Genomic DNA, 19,806 nt, shown 5'->3' on the forward strand with positions numbered 1-19,806 from the left:
TAGGATGGTGTATGGTGAAACATCATCTCTGAAAAATGAAGAAACCTTTGAAGGAAGTGATGGAGCAGCTTTTTTTTTTTTAACACTGTTTCTTCAGCAACATATCCTGGAGAGTTTGATGAGGCAGCTTCATACCTCTCCAGTAGTTCAACTGAAGTGAAACTTCTCGTTCAGCATAGTTCAGTAAAATGATTGTTTTTAAAACTAAATGCAGGAATACCCTCTATCACTCCTGTGAAGCACCTCTTGAGTGTATGCAAAGAAATTCTTCCAACAGAGAGGAACAGGCTCAGAGATAAAAAACTTTGAAATGTAGCTGTTTTCTGAAGGCATGGTAATCTAAAACTGTAAATGAACACTGAATATGTTGGTAACATTTGTATTCATTCTTGTGTCATCCTCTTTTCTTTTTTCTTCAAAATACATATCATTCTATTAACTCTTGTGTTTGGTGTGTTTTTCATGCATGATGATCCTCCCTATGTTCCTCTACCAGTGATGGTTGTCACAATGCCCATTCTAAGACACACGGTGAGCAGCCTCGCTTTTCCTAAAGTTAGGTCATTAATCCACCTGACTGAAAAGTAAAAGTAATTTTAATTGAAGCCAATTACTTTTTTGGGTACTTTTGTCAAAACTGGTAAAGATAATATAAAATGACTTAGTCAAGTGTTCAGAATATAAACTTTCAGTATGATAGTTACTTAGTGGACAAGTTTAAAGTCAGCTATTTGCCTACGATGATGACTGAAGTAGAAGGAATTTATTTACTTTCCCTGGCAGTAGTGAGAATGTAAGACCCAGGTTCGAATCCCGGCTGCAACACAAGTTCTAATTCATTTCTTCTGCTTCAATTATTACCGTAGATAAAGAAGAGACTTAAATGTCTCAGGGAAAAATATAATTATAAGATCAGTTATTTGCATCATCTATTTCAATGACATTGATACATCTTAGTATTAGATGTTAATAATGACTGTACAAAATTTGGTACATTAAACTTTTGTATTTAACAAAATAATTTATTTAAAATGTATTGTTAATATCTGTTAAGCACATTGTCACACTTAAATTTTTTCACATGAACTTTACTTCAATGTAAATAGTGATAAATTATGATTACAATATTTTAAGAATCACCAATTGTCATTTAACTATACGGGCACGCCGAAAAGTAGTATCACCGAAATTTTAATTCCCATACCAATATTGATCATGGTATTATACGTGCTGCACATTACTCGATCGATTTTATCATGTTGCCGATGTGAGTGGCGACCCTCTGCCGGGGCATCAAACCGTAGTGTGTAGCGAGGTGGTATCTAACGTGTGTGTGTGTGTGTGGGGGGGGGGGGGGGGGGGGGGGCGCGCTCACGCGTGAGAAATGGCACCCTATAATCGAGTTATTACAACAGAAAACATGACTCCAAATGAAATGCGTAGAAGAATGGAAGCCGTGTACCGTGACGATCGTATTGACATCAGAAAGATGCGATGTCAGGTTGTTCGTGCTCATAATGAAGGAAAGGGGGGAGCTAATCTCTACGCGAGTGACAGTTCAGAGTGGATAACTGCATTTCCAAATCTCAAATAACACCTTCGAGGACTTCACTTTGATAGTGGTGAAGTGGTGCAAGCAGTGGTGAGCTCGTGGCTTGGTCAACAAACTCAAACATTCTACAGTGACGGTATCAACAAACTTGCCTTTTTTTTGAGAGAAATGTGTCAGCCGAGAGGGTGACTACTTTGAGAGATAAATATGTAGGTACATAAATAATAAAGATGCAGAGAGTTAACAACATTTGGTTTATTTAAAAAGCTTTACAAGTTTTCAGATAAAAAGTTCGGAGGCTTTACCTTTCAGCACACTCTCATACACGTTGGCAGGTGACGGGGCCAGCAGTTAGCACTGCTGTACATAATTAGTAAAATGTCAGTCGTCAGCCATGTCAGAGGTGAATGAAGATGGTTAATAAATGGAGAAATTCTGAAGCTCAAATGTTGAAATGTATTTGAAAAATATACAAGCTGTCCTATGTGACATACGTAAAGGAGTTAAAAAGCCCAGATTTTTGCTGCAAAGGTTTTCAGAAATTACCACAACCAGTCACCTTTTCAATAGATGTACTTCAATAAACCATGAGTGGTTTCGAGCTGCCTAGCAGCTCATCATAAGATGGTACATACGTACATTTAGTGGTTTTTGTTGTAGCTTTGTGAGGCTTGTGAACCTGTGGCACGATAGAAAACAGCAAATAAGCACAACATGTGGTACAGTTTTATGCAATATTTACAATATAAGTTCTACTTAAAGGTGTTACTTACAGTTAATAGAATCTGCAAATATATACTTGTAATGTGTGACACTTTTTGAAACATTATTCACACTTTCAAACTGCATTCACACACTACAATTAACAGATTTTGCCAAAGACATGTTTTACAATTTGTAAACAAATCAAAGACTGTGATTAAACGACATGCTCAAAGATTTCATGTTGAACCAAAGGAAATATAAATGCCAAACTAACTTAAATTAGTAAAAATTAAGCTGCAAATTAATATATGCATTTTAAAAGGTGTATGAAACTGTATGTCCACATTGTATTTCTATTACAATTAAGAGTACTTGTATGGGGATAATTTATAACAGCCATTTTCTTAAAACTTCCCGGCAGCCTAAAACTTCCCGGCAGCCTAAAACTTCCCGGCAGCCTAAAACTTCCCGGCAGCCTAAAACTTCCCGGCAGCCTAAAACTTCCCGGCAGCCTAAAACTTCCCGGCAGCCTAAAACTTCCCGGCAGCCTAAAACTTCCCGGCAGCCTAAAACTTCCCGGCAGCCTAAAACTTCCCGGCAGCCTAAAACTTCCCGGCAGCCTAAAACTTCCCGGCAGCCTAAAACTTCCCGGCAGCCTAAAACTTCCCGGCAGCCTAAAACTTCCCGGCAGCCTAAAACTTCCCGGCAGCCTAAAACTTCCCGGCAGCCTAAAACTTCCCGGCAGCCTAAAACTTCCCGGCAGCCTAAAACTTCCCGGCAGCCTAAAACTTCCCGGCAGCCTAAAACTTCCCGGCAGCCTAAAACTTCCCGGCAGCCTAAAACTTCCCGGCAGCCTAAAACTTCCCGGCAGCCTAAAACTTCCCGGCAGACTAAAACTTCCCGGCAGCCTAAAACTTCCCGGCAGCCTAAAACTTCCCGGCAGCCTAAAACTTCCCGGCAGCCTAAAACTTCCCGGCAGCCTAAAACTTCCCGGCAGCCTAAAACTTCCCGGCAGCCTAAAACTTCCCGGCAGCCTAAAACTTCCCGGCAGCCTAAAACTTCCCGGCAGCCTAAAACTTCCCGGCAGCCTAAAACTTCCCGGCAGCCTAAAACTTCCCGGCAGCCTAAAACTTCCCGGCAGCCTAAAACTTCCCGGCAGCCTAAAACTTCCCGGCAGCCTAAAACTTCCCGGCAGCCTAAAACTTCCCGGCAGCCTAAAACTTCCCGGCAGCCTAAAACTTCCCGGCAGCCTAAAACTTCCCGGCAGCCTAAAACTTCCCGGCAGCCTAAAACTTCCCGGCAGCCTAAAACTTCCCGGCAGCCTAAAACTTCCCGGCAGCCTAAAACTTCCCGGCAGCCTAAAACTTCCCGGCAGCCTAAAACTTACCGGCAGCCTAAAACTTACCGGCAGCCTAAAACTTACCGGCAGCCTAAAACTTACCGGCAGCCTAAAACTTACCGGCAGCCTAAAACTTACCGGCAGCCTAAAACTTACCGGCAGCCTAAAACTTACCGGCAGCCTAAAACTTCCCGGCAGACTAAAACTTCCCGGCAGACTAAAACTTCCCGGCAGACTAAAACTTCCCGGCAGACTAAAACTTCCCGGCAGACTAAAACTTCCCGGCAGACTAAAACTTCCCGGCAGACTAAAACTTCCCGGCAGACTAAAACTTCCCGGCAGACTAAAACTTCCCGGCAGACTAAAACTTCCCGGCAGACTAAAACTTCCCGGCAGACTAAAACTTCCCGGCAGACTAAAACTTCCCGGCAGACTAAAACTTCCCGGCAGACTAAAACTTCCCGGCAGACTAAAACTTCCCAGCAGATTAAAACTGTGTGCCAGACCGAGACTTGAACTTGGGACCTTTGCCTTTCGCAGGCAAGCGCTCTACCAACTGAGCTACCCAAGCATGACTCAAGCCCCGTCCCCAGAGCTTCAATTCTGCCAGTACCTCGTCTCCTACCTTCCAAACTTCACAGAAGCTCTCCTGCGAACCTAGCCCTCCTGGAAGAAAGGATTTGCGGAGACATGGCTTAGCCACACCCTGGGGGATATTTCTAGAATGAAATTTTCACTCTACAGTGGAGTGTGCGCTGATACGAAACTTCCTGGCAGATTAAAACTGTGTGCCGGACTGAGACTCGAACTCTGGACCTTTGCCTTTCACGGGCAACTGCTCTACCAACTGAGCTACCCAAGCACGACTGGCGGAATTAAAGCCGTGAGGACAGGGCGTGAGTCGTGCTCGGGTAGTTCAGTCAGCAGAACACTTGACCGTGAAAGGCAAAGGTCCCGAGTTCAAGTCTCGGTCTGGCACACAGTTTTAATCTGCCAGGAAGTTTCGTATCAGCGCACACTCCACTGCAGAGTGAAAATTTCATTCTAGAGCCATTTTCTTCCTCGATATATTGGTTGAACTGGGCATACAACATCTGAGACTGACAGGTTAGTGGTTAATCTGCAGCTGTTTTTACTAATTTACATTAATTTGGCATTTATATTTCCTGTAAGAAAGATACAATTATGCTAATTTAAGTTAATTTTGCATATATATTCCCTGTAAGTAAGATGTAACATTCTTCAATGTGAGTGTCAATCAACAACATCTTTAGTTCAACATGAACTTTTTGAGCCTTTAGTTCAGTAACAGTCTTCGGTTTGTTTACGATTTATAAAATGCGAAAGTCGGTGTCTGCGGCAAAGTCTGTTAATAGTAGAGAGTGAAAACAATTTGTAAATGTAAATAATGTTTTCCAAAGTGCTACACGCAACAAAAATGTATCTGCAGAATCTAACAACTGCAAGTAACATCTACAAGTAGAACTTATACCGTAAATATTTAGTGAAACTGTGCCACGTGTCGTGCTTATTTGCTCTCATTTTCTATCTTGCCACAGATTGAATCCGGTCCTAATTTACTGAAACACGTCTAATTAAAAAGGCGACCGGTTGTTGTAATTTCTGAAAACCTTTTCATGTTATAGTCACAGTGTTCACATCCACAACGGGTAAAAGTTTTATTTTGCTGCGAAGATCAGTAATAATTATAACAAACATTCTACACTGCCGTTTCTTCTGCCAGTACCGGGCATTTCGTTCACATAATAGCAGAACTTTTCTGCAGTTGTGAATTCTGCTGGCACCCACCTGTCGGTAACCCCCACGGTGCTGGCCAGGCTCCTCTTCGACACAGCCTCCTCGCCGACGCATACGGCGGCCCTCTTTGCCGGGCCTCTGCCGTCCTCTTCGCCCGCAGACCTCTTTGTCGCCATGGCGACAACCGAGGCCGGCGCAGTCACAACCCGGCGCACTGTCGGCCGGACCTTCCGCGCACCGCTCGTACTATGTGCTGCGTGAGGAAGAGGGAGGTCACAGGGTGAGCAAACCAAATGTGTGTGAAACCCGGAATAACTCCTTACCTTCACCCGTCATGACACACAAGTACACATTCCGCCACACCGACATCATGTACGGTAACAGAGGGAGTAATGGTAACCACTCGCCCTACAGTCGAGGATCCGAGTGGTCTACAAGGCACGGACGAGACGCTGAAAATGTTGCAGGGCCTTTGGACAGTCCTTTCTCAGAGCTGAAAAAACGGGAACTGGGACCCGACTACAAGTTTCGTATGTGTGCATTTTCATTCCTGAGGAGGACACAGCCAGAATTCTTAGCAATATTTTCCATCTAATCTGTGTACCTGTCAACCACTTGGCACCTCAACTACAGTGTCTGAAATCGCCTTAACTGCTGCCATTACCTGTACTCCATTTGCTACTTTCCAGTTCCTCATTCAAACTGCAGTAAGGTGTTTAGGAGTTGACACGCCTGACACGAGAAAAAGGGGCTGAAGAAATACTAACGCCAAGTGAAAAAATTTTAGCACTACTGCACCGGAGGATTTTGGTATGAATCTGGATCAAAAAGTTAATACTTACAGATTAAAGCAAAGCAAAATGCAAAAATTGTCACTCCAGTATTAAAACCTGGGTAATCTATTAACTTCCGTATATCCCGCAGCAAATGAAAATCTTTAGGGAAGTGCCACAAGCTGACAGAGAGAATTAATGTGAGAAACTAACTCTGAACGCTACATCAATAGATAGCCAGAGGCGATTAACCTGTGGTGCAATGGTACTGAGGATACAATGTAAGGGTCAGCGAATACGGCCCCAGTGGATCTCGGCACCTGTTCTCATTATTTCTTAGATCCTCGGAAGAGTCGATGTAAAAGTGCAGGTCCCTCTCACAACTCACCGGGTCGAGGGAGGACGGGCCGTTCCACTTCCGGTGTGGCTGAGCCCAGTTGTGCACTACAGTGCCGAATCTACCTAGGGCTGATGCAGTTTTCCCTTGTTTACATTAATCTGCTACAGTGTACACGAGTTCATACAGGCACATAAAATTGGTGAGAAAACTTGCAACTTGCAACTTTTTTGGAAGAGTTGTTAACACATTGTCAGCAGACCTGTAACTGTGGAAGATACTTGACTGTAGCTTCCAGGATAGGGGCATTTTCTCCGGTTATTACCAGATTACACACTCACAGTATTTTATTTTTACATTTAAGCCCAATAGCAACAGTTACGAACACTATATCGAGATTTTTATTTGTTACATTTGCCTCAGTTCATCATCTGAGAGTATATTTAAAACCGAAGTTTCTCGTATGAGATTAACACGAAAGTATTATTAATTATTACAAATTTCTCAATAAGTTGACAACTGTTCAAACACTTACGGCTACATGGTCAATTGAAGCAGGTGATAAGGTCAAAATCTTAAAGATTTTGAAACGAAATCGCAGTCATCAAATATAAAGGTGAGCAACTGAAGGCAGTATATCGGCAGCAAAAAACGTGCTTCACCTAAAGTAGTAAATACCGGGCCTAGGGTTTAAAATTGCGGAGTGTCAAACCTATCTACGAGGACCGGTGTACCACTCGCAACATCATAACACGGAGTAAGAATGGCGGTTGTGAAATGACTAACAGGATCGGAAGGGAGACGAGTGTCGTACCTCGTCGATGACAATTGTTTCGAACTAGAGAGGAACTGCTGCTATCGGCAAATGCCGGGCAGTATCAAATCGTTTCAGAGAGAATGTCACGGAGATAACTGCCTGCGACAGATCGAGAGTCAGCTACCTCACAAAAGGACGACCCTCACTGCACCACGTAAAGCCGTCGGTGGTCCAAATGACACACAAACTTGGCAGTGGTCGAATGCAGGCATTTGGTGCAATCTGACAAGTTGCAATATTGCCTCTTCACATCTACCTACAATCAGACGAATCACGTGTTCCGAATGATGTGCAGTCGAGGCCAGAGGTGGTTCCGTGGCTGTTTACGTACTGCGGCTCAAGCCTGTTCATTCGGGTCACTACGAATGTCACACGGGATGACTGTTTCCAGTGTTTTACCTAGTGAGCAAGCAGTTCCATACTTCTATCTGTATAGTCTCGTGTTTAACCAGTTGTAAATAATAACCTCATAGGCAAGGGTGGCAAGGGTCGAAAGAAGTATCTGAACGTACAGAAATGTCGCTGCGACCGATACGATGCTCGGAGCAGGTTTCATCTGTATAACCCACCACCAGTCATACAGAAAGTTATCAATACCTTCTGGTTCCAGATGTAAAAGGAAAGTGACAACATAACCCCAATAAAGGCTAACCTGTTGATTCAGTACTGTTTGTACCACCCCAATTTGAATGACTGTACACAAGAGTGTATATATTAACCTCCTGACTCCTTAAAATATGTTTAGGTCCTCTGAAACAGCGTCTATCAGTATCATAATTGTAATGTGGTATTCGGTGACATAATTGAAACTACTGCTTGTTAATTCTGTTATGTTAATCTTCCGTTTCTGAAGCACTTATAAGCATCACTCATTTGTTCACTCTGTTCTCTATTCCGAAATGTTATCGTATCTCGCAGTGTTTTCAAATCTGAGGAAGCGAAAGACCCAGTGCAGTGCAGTGCAGTGCAGTGCAGCCACCTCACCCAGAGCTGCAGTCACATCCCGTGCAGAGACTGCGTTCACGACAGGTGCAGCGGCACCGAGCTGCCGCTGCCGCGGCTCCGCTCTCGCCGCGGCCTCTGGCGACGTGCAGCTCTGCCTCTGAGCAGTCTCCGCACCCCTAACTGTCACCGCCACCGTCTGCAGTCGCTTAGCAGATGCGGGCAGTTCTGCTTTCAACAAGGCCTCTATAAAATAGACAGATCACTCAAAATCTGGCACCCACAAAACATTCCATTAGCCAGTATAACACGTAAGCTCAGTAAAAGGAGTATGCAGCACAAAAATGGTAACCTAACCCCACTTGCAACTGCGTGTTCCTTCTCCGGAAGTGTGAAACTGTGACAGGAACTACCGGGTGAAATGTCTCGCGAGCCACTATGTTTCTGTTAATGCAGTTATCGAACTACAAGAATCTATTAACCTCACCCACAAAACTATATAATCTGTTTCCGTTCCACTTTATTCTTTTGTGCACTGCTTTAATTACCGTAATAACATCGGTAATTCGAGCCCCAGTAATTACTGCTGTTTCGTGCACCCCATTCAGTCTGTGTCTGTTAAGGTTCAGCGTAGTAGGCACCTGTAGTTGGGTCACATTACGTATTATTTTTCCTGAAAACACGTGTCAGTTCCTGTAGAACCAAAACAATCGAGCTCTGAGCTTAACTGATTTCTCGTCTACCCTGTGCCCCCTATACCTCCTCAGAGCGTTAGAGCCGAGTTCAGAAATGCAGTGAATTACTCAGTCACAACAACTGATGTTCCTACACGGCACTCCTGGGAAGAGGAATCACGATAATGTTTGTGCTTCCGCCATCACAGAATCCATTCATCCATGTCAGTATTTACGGCCTCGGTAAATTTAATTGTGCAGGCATCGGGTACAGACTGCAATATATTTGTGTAGCAAACATTTCACCACCTAATGTCGCACACAACCTCAGAGGCTGTACAGACTTCAACAGTCGGTTTCTGAACTAAAACTAGCTCGGGAAGCTGAACATTCTATACGTAATCGTGTGACAGTCGAGTCGTGGCGTCAGCGGATTGCTGCCCGAGATGTGGAGTTGTGCAGACACGTACAGTGGAGGTCATAGTACAGAAGATTTGAGTATAAGTGTTCAGAAACTAGCACGGCAACAGAGACGATGTGATCGTTGGCACATTCTGTGAATACACGCTTTGAGAAACGAATTCAAAAAATTGCATCGGGCAAAAGCCGACCGTTGTCATGTATTACAAGCAGGAATTGGGACGCATGGATAGACGTGATTCCTAGTTTGCAAAGCTAAGGCAAACCTGCCAGGACAGAGAAGTGTGGGCAAAAAACACTTAAAGTGTTAATTACTCCTCTTTTCTGCTTGGAACAGTCATGACGCAGGCTGTTCCCTGCTGTATTCAATTAACGTACAATTGGAGACGTCTCTAAATAATCCCAATACTGATAAGTACAGATCAGAAATTACCGCCTCGCTTATCTGGAGTATATCTCCCCCCTCGATATCTTCTTTCTTCCTTTCATGGACTTCGTCTCTCGTGCTGTTTGGCCTGTGCCAGAGGTGAAAATTGCGCTTGTCTATTTCCAATAAGCTACCGACCGAAACAGTTATATTTTTCCAACTCCTACAACTTTTGAACATAACATATAACAACTGTATGCAGTATTACAAATTGACGGACAGTTAAGAGACAGCTCCCTCTCAAATTTAAGAGCAGACTAGAGCCAAAATGGCTCTTCTTTCTTTTCATGACACCATCCACTCTCACGGTGTGCACTATTTCGTGGAGCGCAGTTTGTCTCCAACAAAGGATGCAGCTGTGAGGAGTAATAACCAAACCAGCAAGTGCCACAGTGTGACCCTTCTCGCAGAAATGCTGCATCCATCGTGCTGGTTAATACGTGCAAACGGTACAAATTCTCCACACAATGTGTTTTCCCCAACTCATTAAACCTACTAATAAAATTTAACAGTACAGTTCACGACTGTTGTCCATAAATATAATAAATGTGTAGAGTAAGTCATTTCATCATATTATACCTCAGTTGGTATCTGCCAATATGAGTGGAATTCTGTAGATTTTGTGCCTCTAAGTGTCAGGTTTTCTAGGTAATTAACATCAAAAAATAAATTCTAGCAACTTTCCTCTCGTTATTGTGAACTTTATATTAGAACTAACATAATTCACAAAATTTAGGAATTCTCAGACATGACACTATTTCCTCCACAAGGCTAGGAAACGAAAATGTCATCGGCTTCTGTTCTGCTTCTTCCAGCTTTTCCATGCAGAAATTTGCCACAACTGTACTAGGTCGGCTCCCTGTAGTCATGTCATTAGTTCATTCATAGAATTTGTTGTCCCACTGAAAGCAAGTTCACGTGTGACAGTGTTTACACAGATTTGCCATATCCTTTGCAAAAATTACATTCCAAATATGTCCTCACTTTTTAAGTGATCCATGGCGAGCAGCGACAAAACATCAAAACTAGCCACAATCTCTCTCACATTCAGCATGAGAGCTTAATTTTTCCATGAAATGAGCAAAATTTTTAATTTTAAGTCAGTTATTCCAAAGAATGGTTGTAGTAGAGATGCCAAGTGTTTGGCAGTGCCATAGGTCAGGCAACCAATATCGCTAACAGTAGGTCTTAGCAGAAAACCTAGTTTGCGAATTTTGAGTAACCCATACAATCTTGGTGGCAACACTTGTGATCTGATGAGACACATCCTGTCAATGGGAGAAATCAAAGAGACTTCTCGGTTTCCCTGATGACAGAAATTGTGGAATGCATCTTAAGCTCTACATATCTTCCTACTTTGAAAAGTCCCAGATTTTACTTCGGTAGTCTTATTCCCTCTGTCATCCAGAACTACACAATTACTCTACAATTTAGACTCTAATGTTTGGCGTACACTTCACTGAACCACCTTCGTATTATTTCTCTACCGTCCCATACTCTCACAGCATTCAGGAAAAATGAACACTTAAATCTTTCCCTGCAAGTTCTGATTCCTATTATTTTATTTAATTATGATCACGAATAAAATATTTATGAATTCAGAGGAGAAAATTAGTCATCTGAATTTCACAAAAGATCTTGTTGCAACGAAAAATGCCTTTATTTTAATAACTGCCACACCAACTCGTGTATCGTACCTGTGACACACACACCCAAGATCACGATAACACAAAACGAGGTGCCCTTTGACTTTTTCGACATCCTCTGTCAATCATACCCAGTAAGGATTCCATACCACACAGCAGTATTCCAAAAGAGAAAAGACGAGTGTAGTGTAGACAATGTCTTTAGCAGATCTGTTGCACCTTCTAAGTGTTCTGCCTATATAACAGTGTATGGTTCACTTGCCACACATTTTATACGTTATCATTCCAGTTTGAGGTTTTTGTATCAGTAATTCTTAGGCACGTAGCCAAATTCACAGCCTTTAGATTTGTGTGATTTACCTGAAACAGTGTCCCTACTTGCTGTAAGAGTAAAAATGTGTTTATAAGTACTTAAATCTTGGTGAACTTTCTTCCCACCTTCTGTTTCATTGCTAATATCAAAGCTGGAAGCCACCTTTTACTTAAACCAGTTGGGGACATAACACACATCAAAGTGCCAGGATAACGATTAGTGGCAAACTACACAGTAGCAACTTAACAAATGTCGAGAAGAAAGCTCACGGTGACACACGCTCCGTAACACGTGCCGGCACAACTAAGCAATCTCAGGCCACAGTCGGATGACGTCGTGACCTGACCGTCGCACAGTTACATATAAATTGTTTGGTCCATCGAGCTCATTTAAGTTAAAAAACCAACTAACTAAGACTCTTCTCCACCATTAGACGTCAAAACATTAGGCACAGCAACATGTCAGACCACAGCATAATAGCCATAAAAATAAAATAACTGAGGACATTAAGGCTTTCTCAGAAACTACGTACAGTTTTTAAGGCTAGGGCCAGTGTGAATCTTCAGTCTCAAAACTTTCACCCCAATAGCTCAATCGACCGGGCACAACTTGCGAATGCAGCATCTACGTTTAAGTCGCTACAACAATTCTATTTGTCGATGGATTTTCAGTCCCTCAATTGCTGAGCTGAGAGCAAAAAGTTTTCGCCATTAGTTTCTTGTCTACAGCCAATGCACAATGCAATATGCTCAAACTTAATAGGAGTAGTGTGGGAAATACACCTCCTCATCAACAGATTAAAAATGGTATCTGAAGAGAAAAATGTAAGAAAGTGAGTCACAATTCAGTAGCTATAAATGTTAAAAATTACTTGTACATTGAAGAAAATTTCCTCCCATTTCCCACTACTGGTTAGTGATGTATTTACTCTCAGCTGCTTCCCCCCGCATTTTTAAAATGTGGCAGAAATAAGGAGGATTTTTTCCAAAATGGAACTTCTTCGGAATTTAGACACTTATATCTATATTGGTCACCTTTCTGATTGTGACAGGAGACTTAAACTGGGGCAGTATTCCTGGATTTTCTTTTGTAAAAAACCATTTGAAAGTGAAGCTCAGCATTTCTGCTTTTGCTTTCCTGCTGGCAATTTCAGTTCCTATGTCATCCATACACCTGGAAACCAACTTCGATACCGCTGCTGCCTTCAGGAAATAGAGCTGTATTGCGACCTCCACCATGTGACGCAGATGCCGACGTAAAACCCAAAGAACTATCCCGCTGATGATGCCTTAAAGTGAAAAAGGTACAGCGCATCTGAGAGAAATAAAATACAGCACAGCAAGAAAAGGCAGTTTTTATTTACAAAACAAATATTTCTGTGCTCACTGCAGAGGACGACCACACAAACAAACTCACTGAGCAACAAATCATTTCTTATTACTAGATACACTATTTCTAAAACGACCGTGAAGAAACTGAACTGATCAAATAATCTGAACATATGGAAATAAATGTGTATATAGCAAATAATATGTTCATGTAACAAACTAGCCCTACAAATTAGAAAAGGAGATTGGATAAAGCACATCACTGCCATAAAACTTACAGTTTGCAAACACGAAATGAAAAAAATTGAAATGGCCTTAAAACATTAAATATTCCTACCTGCTTCTGCATCAGCTTTGATGTTAATGAAGTCTTCCTCATCATCGTCACTGTTCATCAGAACAATCTTTGTTTTCGCTGAGGCTGTGCCATTGCAAAAAAAAAAAAAAAAAAAAAAAAAACAACAACACAAATAAATAGCTGTCCCAAAATATACAGGGCCACTCAGGAAAATAATGATAAAATGTAGAGTGATAAATATAACAATTTTAAAAAATTACATCACAAAAATACTCTGTGAAATTTGCATTTGGCAAATTTCTTGGGCTTGATAAGTTAAGATCTCTGTTGAATGAAAAACAAAAGACAAATAAAATAAATATTGCTTTATTTTTGGTAAGAGGGATAAAAATATCTCTGAAGGCTTCCCAATTATTCGAGAAACTATCCAAACGGAGATGTTGAGATAAATACGAATTCTGCAACGGCAGGCATCGTGGAATTTGGAGTGAGTACTAACTGGTGCATAAGGATGCTGAACAGGGCAGAGCTTACATTACGACACACGATGACACTAGCTCAGTGGGTTCCCGCGGTGTCTGACGAAACACTACTCACATACCGGCATACATAATCCATCTGACGAAAGGGCATGACTTTTTGTTATGTCAGACGGGCAACACCGATGAGACGCCTATTTATTTTGAAATGGCATCAAATGTCAATACTGAAGTGAAAAGTGTTAGAAGTTATCCTATAAGAAGGTCTGATAATGAAAAGGAAACAATAACACTAATGCCAGAAGCTGCTCCCACACACTATTCTTTGCAAGATGACAATACTGACAGTAAAACTGCCTGCAGGGCTTGTCTTCAACAAAAGTGACAAATGACCTGATGTTAGAAGGGCTGAGGGCGGAACTTACCTGCGAAAGGCACAGTCTCAGTAAGGCACACAGTTTTAATCTGCCAGTAAGTTTCATATACGTGCACCCTGCGCTGCAGAGTGAAAATCTCATACTGGCTGAGGTCGTTTGGAAGAGAGTGCCAAGCTCCATGCTTAGCAGAAACAAAATGTTGGTGTTGGGGTTTTTTTCTGGGGACATGTCACCCAGGAAGTTGAGCATCTGATATCAAAAGACAACTGGGACTCTGTAATAATTCCCGGAGGCATGACGCCACAGTTTCAGGTAACAGACATTTTTGTGAACAGACCATTTAAGGCTCGCTTGCGACAGTTTTATGGCGTGTGGCTTCTTTGAGGTGATTGTGCCCTCACTCCGAGAGGAAGGTTTAAGTAACCCTCAATATTTGTGCTGGACCAGTGAATGCTGGCTCCCTGGAGTGGAATGTCTAGTGAGTTGACAATGAAAGGATTCGAGAAGTGCCGCATATTTAGCGCTACAGACATAACGAGGGAGGAGTGCCATTAGGGCAAAAATTTCAGTAGGATTACAAATGAATATCATCATATCAGGGATGTTGGTGACAAAAGTAGTGCTGGTACTACATATTATTCAATTAAATAGCAAGGGAAAAAAGGAAGCAAAGATACAAATTAATCTATATCATTTCTTTCTTACTTTATTTCCTTTTGTGTAAATAAAATGTGGAGACACAACGAATGGCATAAGTTAAGAATAAGTATAATGTTAACCGTTTTAGACAGATACTTTATATCAGTATATCTGTTTGTAATTTTGACAAGTCAGAATACGTAAAAGAATAAAAATTTCTCGAGGAGCCTCTCAAAAAAGAGGAGCTCGACTTATATTTGGGATTGTCATATAGTTCGATAAACACAGTACTTCACAGGCTACTATTTCCAAATTATTATGACGCAGACAGTAATTTACGTGTTGCCGATTAGCACAGTGTAGTCAGCTGTGGAATCTGTATTTCACTGAAGAGCTCAATATTTACAATTTTGTAGTACCTCTCTAAAAGGACTGGAAATTCTAAGAAATGTCATTAACGTCTAGAAAATCCCAACACCGGACTCCTTGCAGTAGAGAGAGAGAGAGACAGAGAGAGAGAGAGAGAGAGAGAGAGAGAGAGAGAGAGAGAGAGAGAGCGCGCAGAAGTTTGCAAGGCAAGCGGCAAAAGGGTCCAGGGTCCAAACGTCGGCCAGATGGGGATGACGGACCCCTACAAGAAGTGAAGACAGCTTACCAGGTGGGCGGCAAAGCAGGTGTAGGGTCAGTTTTTCCTGTGAGAAGCTGCTCCTGAAGGTGGACTGACTGAAAGAGCAGAGAAAGCCATCTGACATTCTCACTTTGCAGCAATGATGGTGGGCCTCATAACGAAACATTCCAGAGGTAAACCAGACCCGAATTTGTATTTCATGCTGGGATTGATAAGTGTGCTAGCATGAAAGACGCGTTACGACAGTAACTCTGAATGGAAGATTTATCAGTGTGTGTGGGAAGCGAGAAAGTGTAAAACAGGAGACCACTAAACACGACATTGTCATACTAGGACTATGTCCAATAAAATGGCCCGAGAAGCGAGACAGTTTCAGAAACACACACTCCAGAAGTTATGCAAGTATAGGGGCAGTACTAAGTAAAAGCCCCAGTATACGAGCTGAGAGCACAGTGTGATGAGAACAGAGAATGAATACATTCAGTCAGTACAATCTCAGTGGAGAAATGCCACAGGATAACACAAATGGACTTTAATAAAGTGAAAAGTCTCATATTACACACACTTTGTTCTGACTGCTCAAAAGAAGACTGTAAATCTGGACTGTAGCCAGAAATACAGCAAGATACTGAATAGATTATAATGTAGCAAAGTGAAGATACTGTTACTGGGTCGAGAAATGCAAAAGTTACCTGGAAGTTGATGTAACGAATGACAGTAACCTGGTACTGTTGAAAGCTAGGCTGAGAAGGAAGAAGAAGAACTCGAGGTTATTGTACTATAATATTGTACACAAGGGAGATGAGGAAAGCTATCAAAACTGCTGTAGAGGAAGGTTAAAAGCAACATCCAACTACACAACAAATGAGAAATGGGTGGTGCTTTTAGGACTATCCTACAAGCTGCAGCTCATGAAATACAGTAAAACTTCATTTAACATTTTTCTCACTACTTTTCTACTGGCGAAATATCTAGTCTGTACACAAGTTACAATGTCCGATTTTGGAGGCGGTCACAAAGAAAGGATCGGTGGGCTCTGCCTATTGACATGGCACTAGCTAGGGGAGGGTTGCAATGGGTAGGGGGAGGGGAGGGGAGGGGAGGGGTAGTAGCAGTTGCTGACTAGAAAATCAATGTAAAGAATACACGTCAAATTGTAGACAGGCAAAATGAAGGGGCTGTTACACATAAGCATTTGGCCAAAGCCTTCTTCCGAAAAGACACACACACACACACACACACACACACACACACACACACACACACACACACACACACAAGCACACGTAACACACACACACACGGCCAGCATCTTTGGCCACTCCGATCAAATTATTGTCGATATTCCAACCTGACCGTACCACTGTCCAACTATAAAATCAAGTTGCTGCAAGCACTCGCTGCCAACTAATGGTTAATTTTTAATGTAAGGGACCCAAGACTGTTTCACAGATTGACAAATTTGTAACATCAAGGTCCTTTCTCAATATGCGCGTGTGAGCAAGTAATACGTTTCCACTGTCCTGGAAGGTCTCAAATGGAAGCGAGGTGAGAAATGACATGTGTGAGGAGTAAGATAGTTAAATTTTGGAAGCATAATGAGGGAGAACTGAGAACAGCACGACATGCAAATCTCCGTAACGTACCACACCTCTTCCCCCGTGTTCGCAACCGGAGCTGTCGAGCATATCTGTAACCCTCGCACACGTACTGGACAGTCCCATAAATAAACGGTGCTGCTCTTCGTCCGATCTTCTCAATTTTCCCAGACCGACAAGTGATACTTGAGAATGAACGGACTGTGTTTTCTACACCATTCGTTTTGTGGCGTGATTACATTTTGTTAACATTCTTGCGATGAATCTCAATTTGCCATCTGATTTTCATACAATTTGTCGTACATGGTCACTTCCACTTTAGAATCGCTAATGATTCTCTTCACCTATTTATGCAGTGTACATTCCAGTTGTTCTTGTTCGCTGTCCACTGCCAGCTGCCATACTGACAAACCGACCTCTGCAAGTGTTTCTGCACTGCAGTGCAGTCTTCTGGCATTGCAACTTTTCTATATGAGGTGCTACTCAAAATATCTGAGAATTTCACCCTACCGGTCAAACCGGCAGCAGTACAAGATTTTGCCATTAGATGTCTTGAGGTACACTTCTTAGCTACCGCAGCGCAAAGTTGCGTCATTTTTGGTATGCGCAACGGTGCGTGTCACAATGTATTTCAGCGCTTCTGCAAACTGTGAATGGATAATGTGAAGGAGCAACGGATGTGCATCAAATTCTGTTTCGAGGTGAAGAAAACGGCAGCTGAAACCCACTGCATACTGACAAACTCTTTTGGTGAGAGTGCAGTGAATTGAGCAAGAACATTTACACTGTCCACACACTTCGAGTAAGGCCGAGAATCTGTGGAAGATGACAAACATTCCAGTCGACCGTCAACACGCTCGACACCAGAAATAATCACGAAAGTGCACAATATGATTTACAAAAACCAAAGGCATGCAATTCACGACGTTTGTAAAAGACTCGAGCTGTCGTACGGTGCGTGTTGACGAATTCTGGTCAATGAATTGAGCACGAGAAGAATTTCAGTGAAATTTGTCCCTAGCCTACTCAGCAAAGACCAACGGAACACCTCGGGATTCGGATGTGCACAGAGCTGCAACAGAAAGTTTGAGAGGGTCCAAAATTCTTATCCAGAGGCATACTAGGTGACGGATCTCGGGTCTACGGTTATGACCCCGAAATGAACCGGCAAACATCGCAATGGAAAACGCCACCTTCTCCGTGGCTGAAAAAAGTTCAGTGTACTGTGACAATGCACCCTTGTGCACCTTGCTCGTTGTGAAGAAATTTCTGGCAAAAACAGCACCGCAATAGTCCCCCACCCTCCCTAGTTGGCAGGCTTAGCTGTGTGTAACTTCCACCACTGAAGACGTCCGAGCGGAGTCACAACGGGTCCCGAGCACTTCTGGGAGTGCTTCAAAAAATGGGAACAACACTGAGGTCATTGCATACACGCCTGAGGTGACTACTCTGAAGGCGACGGAGCACATTAGGATGTTAAGTATAGTTTTCTGATTTTTACACTGAAATTCTTAGATGTTTTAGGTTGCACCTCATACTTACACAACAGCAGCATTTAGACGGAGCCACACAGAATTTCCTATATTTTCCACTGAACTATCTGTATGTACGTATGTATGTATCATTAACAGTAATGTCTCTGTAACACTTGAAACTACTATCACATCTAACAGTCCTTCCACATCTCCTACGATATCCCGAATCCGGTCAAAGATTTAATAAGATCGCATTTTGTTGTCTAAGCGGCTGTGGAAGTGAAAGGAATGTGGCATCGGCCTGGGCGATGCTTCCAGACCAGACGACAAACACGCTGAGCAGAGTTTTGTGAGATATCGAGTTTTGTGAGATATCGAGTTTTATGGAATACGTGTCAATTACTACTGAGGAGATTTTTGTTCTACAAACTACTTATAATTTGACAAACTGCCTATTGGCTTCTGTCTCGGGTTCTTCAGCCGACGTTCATCTAATGATTTTTCTGACATTTCGCCAGCACGAGTGGCTGGCATTGTCAAAGCTTCACCCTCCATTGCCGGTGGTGAACTGGAGCCGAGCTCGCGGGCGCAGACTATATGTACCTGGCGCGCCAACGTCCGAGGGCTTCTCCGCGGTCATTTCCGGTGCGGTTCTCCTCTTGCTACCTGCGACGGTCGTTCGCTGCAGTACGGGAAGCCAGGATCCGTTGACCTTAAGGCTTTCCTCTTTCTTGTTCAAACTGTTCGCGTGTTTTTGTATTTCTACAGCTTCTCTGAACAAGCGCGTGTGATAGTGGTTCTCTACAGCCAGAACTTCCGTGTCGGCGAATTTTATTACGTGGTCGGTCTCATTCAGTGCGTGTTCTGCCACGGCCGATTTCTCCACCTGCCCCAAACTGCAATGTCGCTTATGCTCCTTGATCCTGGTGTTAATGGATCGTCCAGTCATCCCGACATAAACTTTTCCGCATGTGCATGGTATGCGGTATATTTCCGACATTGAAAGTGGGTCTCTTTTCTCCTTCGCCGATCTAAGACACTCTTTGATCTTCCTTGTCGGTTTGAAGATCGTCTTTATGCCATGTTTGCGCAATATACGGCCGATTCTGTCCGTCACTCTGGGAATGTATGGCAGAAAGGCCGTACCCGACATTTCTTTTTCTGGTTCCTTACTTCGCCGAGTGTTTGGCTCAGTTACACTTCTAATATAATTTGTGGAGTACCCATTGCTCCTCAGGACTGTTTCCAGGTGTTGCATTTCTCGTTTGAGGTGTTGCGGCT

At 42.8% G+C, this 19,806-nt stretch overlaps 1 protein-coding gene across 3 annotated transcripts in view; it reads right to left on the reverse strand.

Annotated features, from left to right (window-relative positions):
* The window catches only part of LOC126210239 (zinc finger CCCH domain-containing protein 14), a 238,337-nt gene that overhangs the window by 183,059 nt on the left and 35,472 nt on the right, over nucleotides 1-19,806 (reverse strand). For 2 of the 3 annotated variants that reach the window (XM_049939426.1, XM_049939428.1), the window contains exons 5-6: nucleotides 13,369-13,452; nucleotides 5,406-5,607 (exon numbers count right to left, since the gene is read on the reverse strand). In XM_049939426.1, the coding sequence (XP_049795383.1) occupies nucleotides 5,406-5,607; nucleotides 13,369-13,452 (286 nt within the window). The remainder of the gene's footprint in view (nucleotides 1-5,405; nucleotides 5,608-13,368; nucleotides 13,453-19,806) is intronic. The other variant, XM_049939427.1, reaches the window with a different exon arrangement.

Source organism: Schistocerca nitens, chromosome 10 (assembly GCF_023898315.1).
Source record: "Schistocerca nitens isolate TAMUIC-IGC-003100 chromosome 10, iqSchNite1.1, whole genome shotgun sequence".
Classification (NCBI taxonomy): Eukaryota; Metazoa; Arthropoda; class Insecta; order Orthoptera; family Acrididae; genus Schistocerca; species Schistocerca nitens.